Genomic DNA, 11,951 nt, shown 5'->3' with positions numbered 1-11,951 from the left:
AAGCCTCATGCCTCCCAGCAGCCAGTAGAGCTTCCTGATCCATGCAGCACTAGACTTACTCCCACTGTTTGTGCACCTTTAGGCTTTTGTGTGGATGTTAATGGTCAAAATGATCATCAGCTTGCTCGCAGTGTTTTGCAGACTTGCTAGTATTTGTATGTTTATTTATTTTTAACCTTTTCTCAATTTCCCCTAAAACACCGTTTCTCCTAATTGATTCTGAGAGGCTCCAAAAACACATAAAACTCCAGGATTTAATCTCGTGCGCCATTCCTGGGACATTAAATATCAATTACGCGTCTCTGAATTATTCTCTGAGCGTCTCCACAGCGCGGCTCAAATTTAGACACGAACATCAACCCGTGACAGCCTTTTGAATAGATGGAGGTGTTTTGGAGTCTCTGTGGAGGGGTGCATGCCTCATCTCTTAAGTGGATGTGTTTTCCTCCTTGCTGCTGCAGTTAAAGTGCAGAAAAGCAACCATCAGCCCTGGGACCAGAGCAGCAACTACTGCCATCACCCACATGCCAGCCACAGCAAGACATGGAGCAGCCCCAGCCACCCACACAACCAGCAGGACATGTGCAAATGTAAGTTATCACTTGTGACAGCTGTGCTGCTGGCAAGACGATTTAGCTGGAGCCCTTACATCAGCACAATCATTCAACCCGTCTGGGGTGTTCAGCCTCTTTTGTTGCCTGTGCTTGATGAGTGTTTTTGCTGTTTGATGCCTGATAGTGATGCTGTATTTCTGTGTTTCAGCTCTGGTGGGTGGGGGCTTCTCCCCATCCTCTACAGCCACCTCAGGCTTCAGTAGCCAAGGCAGCAACACTCTGCCTTGCCCCATCCCTCCCATCACTCCCAGCAGTCCTCGTAGCTCCACTGGTAGGAGGAGGATTAGGAAGAAGGACCACAAGAGCTCACGTATGACCTTCTTACTACTGAGGTTAAAACTGAGCAAGTGAGCTCATGTAAACCCATTTGAACTCCTTTACAAGTGCAGCATGATCACACATCTCAGTCAGAGTACATCTGATCCCCTGCTGACGTAAACATGACTCATTTTCCTTGTTTTCTTGTCTCTTCCTAAACCATCTCCAACAATACCTCTGTGCTATGTTTATCTGCCACATCTCCACTCATATCTGGCATGCACTCCCTCTCTCCACAGTATCCCTGTCGTCCAGCTCTGTCGGACCAGGGGGACAGGTTTTTCATGTGGAAACAAGCGAAGTCGTCCTGAGGGGCGATCCGCTCACCGGTTTTGGGATCCAGCTGCAGGGGGGTGTCTTTGCCACAGAAACACTATCTGCTCCTCCGGTCATCCGCTTTATTGAGCCAGACAGCCCAGCTGAGAGGTAGCAAACATAAATATTACAATGAAAGTCGCCTCACACCGGAGGCTCTCACTGCTACTCATTTATGAACCTAAACCTTTTTTTACACCAACAAACCCTGAGCAACAATTAGTGGTTTTTGTTCTTTCCTGTTTGTTTTAACCCTCTTTATATCCATAAAATGCAAACCATAAACTTGATTTGTAGGACTATTTATAGAGACAGATGCACATGTCATGATCTATTTTTGTTTCTTTCAACCGTCGTGTTCAGTCAGCATAGTCTAGATAAACAAACCCCTGCATGTGAAGAGTCACTTGTGTAGCTTATTAAATGTATAAATGATTGTTAACATCATCCTTTCTTTTGACTTTATGATGTTTCAGAGCCACAAATGCAGCCCAGAGCAAACAGAAAAAAGTTTAGTTCATGAGTGAACACACACCTGTGTGTTCATGTGTGTATTAAATGCATCTAAACTAATTAGGAAGAAAACGTGATGAAACTATTTAAAATCATGTTGAAACTGCCTGACAGAAAAACATATATTAAGCGTGTCTGAATGCTAGAGATTCATGCAAAGATGTTCTTTAGACTGTGAGGAAAATGTAGTTGTGTTTGCACTAATTGGTTACATAAGCATGCATAAAGTCACAATAATTATGATAGTTATGCAAGGTTTAAAGTGTGCGCATTTCAGGCTGAGATCTGTTAAATTAAACTTTTTTGAACCATCTACTTTCACATTTTTATTTGATTATTTAGATTATTACATAAACATTTAGAATCATTTTAATCCAAATATGGTTTTGAATAATATACGAGGCTGAATGCGTTCAATGTTTTTAGTGTAACTTTAGCGCCCCACATAACTTATCTTCTGTGGCCTTGACGCACAAAACTGAGATCAAACTTTACAAAATACTTGTTCACCAGTTTCATTGATCATTTATGCACAGCGCCATGAGCTGGAACCACTGAAAGGCCAGTGGTGTTACTCTGAAGTGGGTGAGAGCAGCAGAGGGGGTCACAAGATAAATGTGATGGGACAACAGATGACTAAAAGCAGGAAACGCATCTGCTGCGCCTCATTTTCACAGCTATGCTGCTGGCAGCTCGGCACAAGGGACATTAGCGTTGGTCAGTTGGTCAGCCGGCCACCACTTATCTGCTAAACTTGTGGCGCTCCCATCTGCTTTGTGATTGGTCTGTGAAACTCTTCTTCTTGGCAGGGTTATAATCTTGGTAGAGTATAAACTGTGTTAGAATATTCCAGTTAAAATAAACTTTTTGATAAGATTACTGATGGAGGCTATTATGCACACCAACAAGGTGTGTGTGTGTGTGTGTGTGTGTGTGTGTGTGTGTGTGTGTGTGTGTGTGTGTGTGTGTGTGTGTGTGTGTGTGTGTGTGTGTGTGTGTGTGTGTGTGTGTGTGTGTGTGTGTGTGTGTGTGTGTGTGTGTGTGTGTGTGTGTGTGTGTGTGTGTGTGTGTGTGTGTGTGTGTGTGTGTGTGTGTGTGTGTGTGTGTGTGTGTGTGTGTGTGTGTGTGTGTGTGTGTGTGTGTGTGTGTGTGTGCGCGTGCGCGCATAGGGCAGCATCCCCAGGTCCAACAGGAGTGACTCGTATACAGCAGACATGTTTGGTGCCTCAGCCTTCATGCAAGGTCAATAAGCTGCAGAGTTGGGCGAATTAATCTCACTTGACAGCGCTTTAGCATTTTACTGCACAATTAGGGCTTGGCTCAGCGTTAATTTTAGTATGTAGTTAACCACGCTACAGTTCAAACGCGTGCATGTGCGTGAGTCTTTTCTATTTGTTAGCTGGTGAGACAATTATGAGGTTCACATGAAGTCAAAACATCTGTCTAGTCTGAGGGCTGCATTGTTTTTATTTATAGTTTCCGTTACAGCAGCTTTAAAGCTGCAGTGTGAGACTTTACACACACCAATAGGTGTGTTTGCAAAAACACAATCAGGCTCATATTTAGGTGTTTCACCTGTTTTTATCAAGTTCCTATATTTTTTGGTCCTTAAGAATATTGAAAAGCTCACTTATATTTGAACCAGAACATGTTTGATGTTTACTGGACAAAAAAGAGAACTATAATTTTTGGACAAGCGCTCTCAAACGTACAAATGCTTTGAGCATTTCCTCTTTTTGCCAGAAAAGGGACACAAAGATACTAAAGTTTAAAATCCTCTCTTTCAAAAACAGTGATTTAAATAAGCAAAATTGAGTTAAAAGTAAATAGATGCTAACAGATAATTGTTTCTTTGGAATAAATCACCCACATGAGTAATATTTAGCATTTTTCATGCATTCAGGCTACACCTAAATACGTAGCCAGGTTTAGGGTTACATAAGCCATCCTGGATATGTGAATAGTTCACTACACTGTAAACCTTAATAAGTTCACATAACTCAAATTATTTTGCAACAGATTACACAAAAATATTTAAGTGATGTTTTAAAATAATTTATGTTTACATAAAATAAAATGGTGCCATGATACAAAAAGTAAAACCACATTTGCAACACTGAATGAAGTAATAACTAAGAACAACAATCCCCCACAATAAACATGCATAAACAACCCAAAGTAGAACAAAATAACTAAAAACATGACTACCCACAATGCACCTCACCCACCAGGTCTTTACTGTCCTGAAATCCACCAAAATTGCTTGTTTGTGGTTGTTTTTTCCCTATAGATCCCCAAATATTTAGAAAAATATAAGTCTGTTTATCAGACACACTTTAAGTTTACATATAGATGAATAAAATAATAGAAAAATAAAACAATTAATATTTGTTTAGTTAATTTTACTCATTCAAATGAAGTTGTTCTTTATTGATGTATTTAAGTTATGCTCACTATAAATAAGTGAGTTCTGTGTACTCAAAACAAGGAAAAGGTTGAACTAAAACAACAAGTTTATGATTTTCACTTACTGAATATATTTGATTATTTTCAACATTTGGGTTTACAGTGTAGGCTGTTAACAACGTGCACTTATTTCCTTCTCTGCTGTTGTATAGATAACATTTCAGATAAACCATTTCCTGTTTTTATGTGATTGTTAAACTTGAAGTTGTGGGCTGCTGCAAGTTGGAGACCGAGTGTTGTCCATCAATGGCATCCCGACTGAAGAGGGCACGTTGGAAGAAGCTCATCAGTTGCTCAGAGACTCTGCTCTGGCAAACAAAGTCACAGTGGAGGTTGAGTTTGACGTGGCAGGTATCACGAGAAATAAATCTTTTATAATTTAATTTCCTATAAATCCTTGCTATTTTGATATGAGTGTCCCCCTAATCAAAACTAGAGTCTGTGGTTCCAAGCAGCGGCACCTTCCATGTGAAACTACCAAAGCGGAGAGGAGTGGAGCTGGGCATCACCATCAGTGGTAGGTTTACAGAGAGCCAGCAGGAGGCAGTGCTGCTCAGTGTCTCTGGACGCTGTGATCCATAAAACTTGTCAAAGCATGAATACTCATAGCTCATTACCTCTGAATAATACAGGCCTGTGCAGCATCCTTCATTAACCTTTCTGCCCTAAATAGCTCAGGGGGAAGAGTACAAACCAGACACCAACAAAAGTGAATGCAGAGTTCAAAATGTGTAGAGGTCACAGTGGTATATAAAAATGTGTTTTCTGTTTTTACCAGCAAGTAAAAAACCAGAGAAGCCTCTAATAATCTCGGACATCAAAAAAGGAAGCATAGCTCACAGGTGTGTATCATCATCCTTGTTTCTGCAGCACAATGATAAACAGATTCATCTGCCTGCTGTGTAATAATAATCTAATAGGACTGGATTATCAAAACTGGATCAGTAGGGCAGCTACATTTCAGAAGGGTTCAGTGATGATTAGGTTGAGGGTGAGGCTACGGTCACCCCCACGGAGCCTACTGAGATGTGAGGTTAATAGGATTTGGCGAGCGATGCAGGATAGTTGTGATCCTTTTCGCTCTTGTCTGTCAGAACAGGCACCCTGGAGCCTGGAGACCGGCTGCTGGCCATCGACTCTGTGCGTCTGGAGAACTGCACCATGGAGGATGCCATGCATGTCCTGCAGCAGGCAGAGGACATGGTCAAACTGAGGATCCAGAAAGATGAGGACAACATTGGTACGCTGAGCTGCGTCGATGGCAGAAGTGCAACACACTTGTTTTCAGTGTTAGCAGAAAATCTGCTGCCGAGTTGATACTAGTTTTAATAATTCATTATTCAAGCTTAAAATACAGTTGAACTAAATGTAATAAAATAACACCAAACAAATAAAACAAAATAAAATGACACTTCAAATGCAATTATAGTAATTAAAGCCAACAAGTTAAATAAAACTTGCCTTTAAAACATCACATATGTTTATAGTCCTCCTTTAGCAGGTTGGTGGTGATGCTTTTGCTTGTGTGTGTTATCAAAATCAAACCAGAGGACCGATTAAACACCGTAAATAAGAGACTGGCTGATAAGCACTTCTGAAGTGTACTTGACTAAAGCTAATTGACACAGAAAACGCAAAAAATAAATAAATAAATAAAAAATCCGACACAGTCGCTTTTACACACTTTGAGCTCCTGTCTGGTCTTTGTGTTGTAGAGGAGTTGGAGATGTCTGGCTCCATCATCTACACGGTGGAGCTGAAGAGGTATAACGGACCTCTGGGCATCACCATCTCTGGCACAGAGGAACCTTTTGACCCCATCGTCATATCTGGCCTCACCAAGAAAGGTCTGGCTGAGAGGTGAGTGAAAAGACGTCTCGTCGATGTGAACAGTTTTTTTAGTTTATTAATAAATGAGACAGTAAACAATGGCTGTCTAGTCTCTCCCTGCAACAACAAGCCTCTTTGTTCCTTTCTTGGTGCGGGCTCTGGCAGCCTGACAGCATGCCTGTTGGTACTGTCTGGTATATTCTGGTGTCTTTCTGTCCTCTGCCTTCTTGTCCCCTGCAGGACTGGGGCCATCCACGTTGGGGACAGGGTTCTGGCTATCAACGGAGTCAGTCTTAAAGGAAAACCTCTGAGCGAGGCCATCCATCTGCTGCAGATGGCCGGAGAGTCCGTCACTCTGAAGATCAAGAAACAAGCTGAACGTATAATAATATTTTTTAACTGGTTTTTGTTTCAAAATAAAAAAAGAATCATTCCTTCCTGCTTTAATGTGAACCTGCTGCTTCGTTTGTTCAGAGTCTGAGTGCCGGCGACCCGTTGACAGAGAAGCCGGGTTCTTGAGTGACCCCGAAGACGAACCCCCAGACTCCCAAAAAACTAGCAAACACTCAGAGATGTACTCCGCCACAGTGCCCAGTGTCGACTCTGCCATGAGCTCCTGGGACAGCTCAGGGTTTGATGCAGGCTACATTAGCCAAGGTGAGCCACACCTCTCACAGGCTGGCCAAATCACTCAGCTTGCTTTTCTCTAACTAAAATGATTGTTTTCTTTATTTTTAGGGACATATCTGCTCAAAAGCGCCGACTTACTGCTACATCCACCAGAATGGAGGCGCCCAAATCACAGGGGCCATACCACACCCAGTCCTGCAGGTCTGGCCCACCAAGCAGTGCTGTATGATGGGAGATTTACAGAGGACGAGTGGGACAAGATACCTGGGTAAGCGGGGAGGACTGGACTTTGTTTACAAAGTCCTCAGGCTGCAGGAAGTTTGAAGCCATGAATTCACCATTTCTGTTGGGGTTGATGAAGCTCACACGTTGAGTATGTGACAAGAGTCCAGCTTTTCATCATCATGTTTGAATGAAAATGATAGTTTCTTTGTGGAGCCAGCTCTGTTACAGACTTCTGTCATCTGTCAGTGTAGCTTTTGTTTATGTCCTCATTTCTTTATTTACCTTTTCTTTAGTAATACAGTTCTGGTCAGATCATGTCACCCAAAAGCACAATGTTGATGAACCAAAATACCAAAAAACCTCAAAGACCTTAAGATCATAAAGTTGTGAACTTTGTTTTATAGCAGCAGGTCATTATGTCACTTCTGGTGTATACAGAAGTCGAGTCAAGCAGGAGTTTTATTACATTTCTGGACAGCAGTAGCTCAGGACGTCGATCGGGTTGTCCAGTAATTGGAAGGTTGCAGGTTCAATCCCGGCTCAGACCAGAGAATGCTGCTGTTGTGTCCTTGAGCAAGACACTTAACCTGCCTTGCCTGCTGGTGGTGGTCGGAGGGACCAGTGGCGCCTGTGTTCGGCAGCCTCGCCTCTGCCAGTGCGCCCAGGGCAGCTGTAGCTACATCATAGCTCATCCCCACCAGCGTGTGAATGAGTGTGTGAATGGGTTGATGATTGTGAAGCGCCTTGGGGGGTTGTTGAACCCTAAGAAGGCGCTATACAAATACAGGCCATCACCCATTTACATTTCTACTAAATAACCGCTGATGCTAACCTGAGAGCATTGTGGCGGTTTATAGAACGGTGCTACTTAAACACCTGTGTAAGGTTTTGGGTTGGGCTGTTTAAAGATGGCAACAATGATACTAGCTGTTAGCGTATCACTCCTGCAGGCCATAAACTCTACTTTCCTGACTAGAGGCTGTTTAATACCCTACACACAACTAGTGCTACAGTAATTATTCACAAAACGGCTCCTTCTAAATGGCTAGGATGTCAGTTTCCTAATTTCTGACCAGAGCTGTATTCATTTCTTTTCCTTTCTTGTTAAGTAGACTGAGAACTTTTCTCCACTCAATAAATGTTTTATCATGTTGTGTTTTCATGTTTTGTGCTTTTTCCAAACTGTACTTTTGTGTTTGTTTTCTTTTTTCTCAGGTGTTCTTTCACTCATCTGCTTTACTAACTGCCCACAAGCTCTTTGGTGTATCAAATAGATGCGTCTCTTCCCGTCACCCCTTTTATGTAAACAAAAGATACTTAAATGGCTCAAGGATGCATCAGCCTTGTATGTCTTCCCACGCTTGACCTTTCTGAACTTTGTGGTCTACGTTTTTGATTTCCTGCTTTTTTTTTCTTTTTTTTTAATGGGTGGCTTTTCTAAATTTGATGGCTTTGTTTTATCTGGTGGACTCATAGACTCCTCAATAAGCTACAGTAAAACTTTACTGCGGTCCTGAGAGATTTTTAAAGGGCCTCTTCAGTTTTGCAGCTCCAAAAACTGCATTTCCCATGCTGCTTTTGTATGCAGCACCCACCTCAAGCCTTGCAGGGTTGCTTTTATGTTCTGGTTCCTGCGTTGTCGTAGATTCGTCAGCCCCCCTCGTTTCCATGGCAGCATGAACAAGGAAGACAGTTTCTGGTCTCAAACTCTGCAGGACCTGGAGACCTGCGGCCAGTCAGAGATTCTCAGGGAGCTGGAGGTAGGAGCTTCCTGTCCTCCATCTGCTTTGCCCTCATGTATCTTAGACTGGTGTCAGCCTAAATGAACATGCTCGACGAAGCATTATAATAATCATCAGTGTGTAATCTGTTATTAAATCTGACAGGACAATCCAGGCACCTGCTGCTACTCTGAAGGATTTTGCACACTGCCTTGGCCTCTGTGCATGCAACACTGGAATTCATACCGTAACTATTGTTCATCTAGTTTAATATAAAATAATTCTTGTCCCTTTTTCCCAGGCATCTATGACCAGGAGTGCTCTGAGTTTGTACCTAGAAGAGAACAAGACAAACGAAAACTCAATGTTCCACTCTGACATCAGTCCCTTACAAAAGGGAGGGATCCACAGTGAGGCTAAACACAAAAACCTGTCGTCTGGAGTCAGAGATGGACCATCTAGAGCCAAGGGGGGCTCCTCAGAAATCCTGTCCCCCACAGGCTTAGCCCTACACAAGGTGATTTATCTATTAAACACTTTTCAATAATCTGGGAATGGATACATTATAGAAATGGCATGTTATGTTTATTACTCAACAGTTGAAGGATTTATTACTCTTTCTCTGAAAGTAGTATAGAGAGTGGCTGGATATTGCTGAAATAAGCTAAAACTGTGTAATTGTTCTCATTTTAAACACCTGCAAAGTGCAAAATCTGCTCACAAAACTATGCAAAACATTTAATCTCCCTTGTTTTTACTAGATGTTCATTGTGGCATATTTTCTTGTAATACGTCATCTTTATCCACTTTTACAGGTTTCCTATGATTTGGGAGGATTTACACTCCTAAACATCATAAACAAGAATTGCCAACCCTGGGAAGTCCTATATACAGCAAATGAACCATCCCTGCTAGTCTTATTTTTAAGAAACAGAGGAATATAATCGAAGAATCACTTTGCTGGTGCTAAAATGCTATCATCTGTGTCTGACAGATTTATTGTTGGCATTCCCTGTGAGTTAAACTAAAGAATCAAGGAAAAGTCATCTGCATGCATTAAAAATGTCATTTCTGCAAATCGCTCAGTGGTTTGCAGAAGTGCTCATGAACTTCCCACACAGAATTTATATCTCAACTCCGTTATTTGATCACTTAATCCTTACAGAGTCAAGAAACCAAAGTTGCTTCGGGTTGCATTTCCACCTGCACCCTTCCCTTGCTTGAGTCACAACTTGGATTTACAGCAAACAGCAATTGGGTCAGATTTGAGCACTGGCCGTGACCAAGGACAGTACCTACATCCTCTGTGAGCCACGCTGTGTTTTAACAGACAATAATGGAGGATACAGGGATGAATGCAGTGTTTAGCCTTGACACAATGTCCCAAAGCCTTTTAAAGCTGTTTCTAGTTTGGTTAAGAACACGTCTGAATCCAAAGAGAAACAAATGAGATGGTGTGATGCTGTAGTCACTTTGTTTGGTGTTTAAGCAAGACGATGGACACAAGGTTAAAGGAAAAAACATGGTGCAGCACCAGGATTAGGTTTGCTGTTTAAATTTGCTTCCAGTCAAATGTCATTAGACTGCTGTTGATCTGAAACAGTTTCCAGTAGAGAAAACTAATACTTTTTCCAAACCGGGACTGTTCTTTGCACTAATCTCATAAGGCAGGTTTTTAGAAACAAGATGGTTAAACTAGTTAAAAGCTCGGGCTCCGTTTCTCACCAGGTTAAATCCTTTTATATCAACATTTCCACACCAGTCCGTGACTTTTAAAACCTAATCCTGTTCCTTGTGTGCAGGTGTCCATAAGGAAGGACCGTGAGAGCCGTGACTTTGGTTTCAGTGTGTCAGATGGGCTGCTAGAGAAAGGAGTTTATGTGAACATGATCAGACCAGACGGCCCTGCAGACCTGGCCGGGTTAAAACCTTTTGATCGCATTCTTCAGGTATTATCAGAGTGTGTGAAAGTGTGTGTGAGGTGCAGTGACTGATAATTGACATGCTTGTGGTCTTCCAGGTGAACCGAGTGAGGACCAGGGACTTGGACTGCTGTCTAACTGTGCCTCTCATTGTGGAGGCTGGAGACTGCCTGGATCTGGTCATTAGCAGGAATTCGCTGGCAGCCAGCGACGTGGAGCTGCCCGGCAACTGTGACGAGTCCTCAAACTCAGTGCTCTGCTTTGCCAACTACAGGCCCAACAGCATCGCCCTGTGAACGAAGAGGAGGAGAAACACAGCAGCTCTGGGGGGACCCCCTCCCCCGCCACACACACCCTGTTTTGTTTGCTCTTTAGTAATCCTGACAACAACAAAAAAACATCTCCCACTCCAAAAATTACACATTTGTCCATGAATGCCATTTCTAGTCACTGTTGTGTGCAGATGATGCCACACACACACACACACACACACACACACACACACACACACACACACACACACACACACACACACACACACACACACACACACACACACACTGGAGGCAAAGCCACATTACAAGGTTATGTAACAGAGGAGTCACAGCTTCTGATGGGAGTGGAACACACACACACACACACACACACACACACACACACACACACACACACACACCCTGGAGAGAATCACATGCTGCTCACTCACCGTTTTGGTGAACTTCATGTTCTCATTGTACAATTTTTGTTTTGTGCACATCACACAGGAGGTTCAAGGCACTCTGCACTTATTTGAGTTATTCCAGCCCCGAGTTGGCTCACAGCCTTCATTTCCAGCCTTTCACCCAGGACCACTGGCCTGAAGAGGACAGGGGCTCTTTGATAGACGCCAGCAATCCGCAGCTACCTTCTAAAGCCCCTTAAACACAACGTCATCCTTTCTGTTTTATAAACACAATCCTCGATTTAACCTTTCGCTCTTCATGAGTTCACAAATCTTTGATTTTGGTTTTATGTTAAAGACTAAATCACACCCACAGATTTGGTTGTCAGGTTCACATTATGCACGTTTTCACTCAGCTCCTGTTTTCATTTATGCACCTAAAGGTCAAGCCCCCGCTTCACTGAAATCTCAGTTTGAGGTGCCCTGTGCTTACATGTTGGAATATGTTAATGATGGCACTAAATTGCAATCACTGAGATTTTTTTAAACTTATTTTTAATAAATTTCTTAGGAAATGAGACCTTCAGATCTGGTTTCATTTGATGCGTTTGGTGTGAACATGGTACCTGTTGGTTGCATCGTCCCATTGTAGCAGCCTCCAAGCTTCACCCAGTGTTGGGACATGACCTTCAGATTTCTCTATTAAATGTTCTGTCTGCTGAGTCCCATTTGTACA

At 42.6% G+C, this 11,951-nt stretch overlaps 1 protein-coding gene across 4 annotated transcripts in view; it reads left to right on the top strand.

Moving 5' to 3' along the window:
- LOC107391065 (glutamate receptor-interacting protein 2) overlaps nt 1-11,119 on the top strand; it is a 28,734-nt gene extending 17,615 nt beyond the window's left edge. For 2 of the 4 annotated variants that reach the window (XM_015968112.3, XM_015968114.3), the window contains 15 exons: nt 462-590; nt 763-924; nt 1,172-1,358; nt 4,432-4,577; nt 4,663-4,743; nt 5,005-5,068; nt 5,321-5,466; nt 5,942-6,086; nt 6,297-6,436; nt 6,531-6,713; nt 6,795-6,954; nt 8,557-8,671; nt 8,934-9,149; nt 10,435-10,581; nt 10,653-11,119. In XM_015968112.3, coding sequence (XP_015823598.3) covers nt 462-590; nt 763-924; nt 1,172-1,358; nt 4,432-4,577; nt 4,663-4,743; nt 5,005-5,068; nt 5,321-5,466; nt 5,942-6,086; nt 6,297-6,436; nt 6,531-6,713; nt 6,795-6,954; nt 8,557-8,671; nt 8,934-9,149; nt 10,435-10,581; nt 10,653-10,850 — 2,219 coding nt within the window. In that variant the 3' untranslated portion in view covers nt 10,851-11,119. Of the gene's footprint in view, nt 1-461; nt 591-762; nt 925-1,171; nt 1,359-4,431; nt 4,578-4,662; nt 4,744-5,004; nt 5,069-5,320; nt 5,467-5,941; nt 6,087-6,296; nt 6,437-6,530; nt 6,714-6,794; nt 6,955-8,126; nt 8,242-8,556; nt 8,672-8,933; nt 9,150-9,447; nt 9,778-10,434; nt 10,582-10,652 lie in introns of those variants that run through there. The other 2 variants (XM_054745995.2, XM_015968116.3) reach the window with 2 other exon arrangements.
- The last annotated feature ends 832 nt before the right edge of the window (nt 11,120-11,951 follow it).

This window comes from Nothobranchius furzeri, chromosome 15, assembly GCF_043380555.1.
Source record: "Nothobranchius furzeri strain GRZ-AD chromosome 15, NfurGRZ-RIMD1, whole genome shotgun sequence".
Taxonomy (NCBI): domain Eukaryota; kingdom Metazoa; phylum Chordata; class Actinopteri; order Cyprinodontiformes; family Nothobranchiidae; genus Nothobranchius; species Nothobranchius furzeri.
This window is presented reverse-complemented; position numbering and strand designations above follow the sequence as displayed.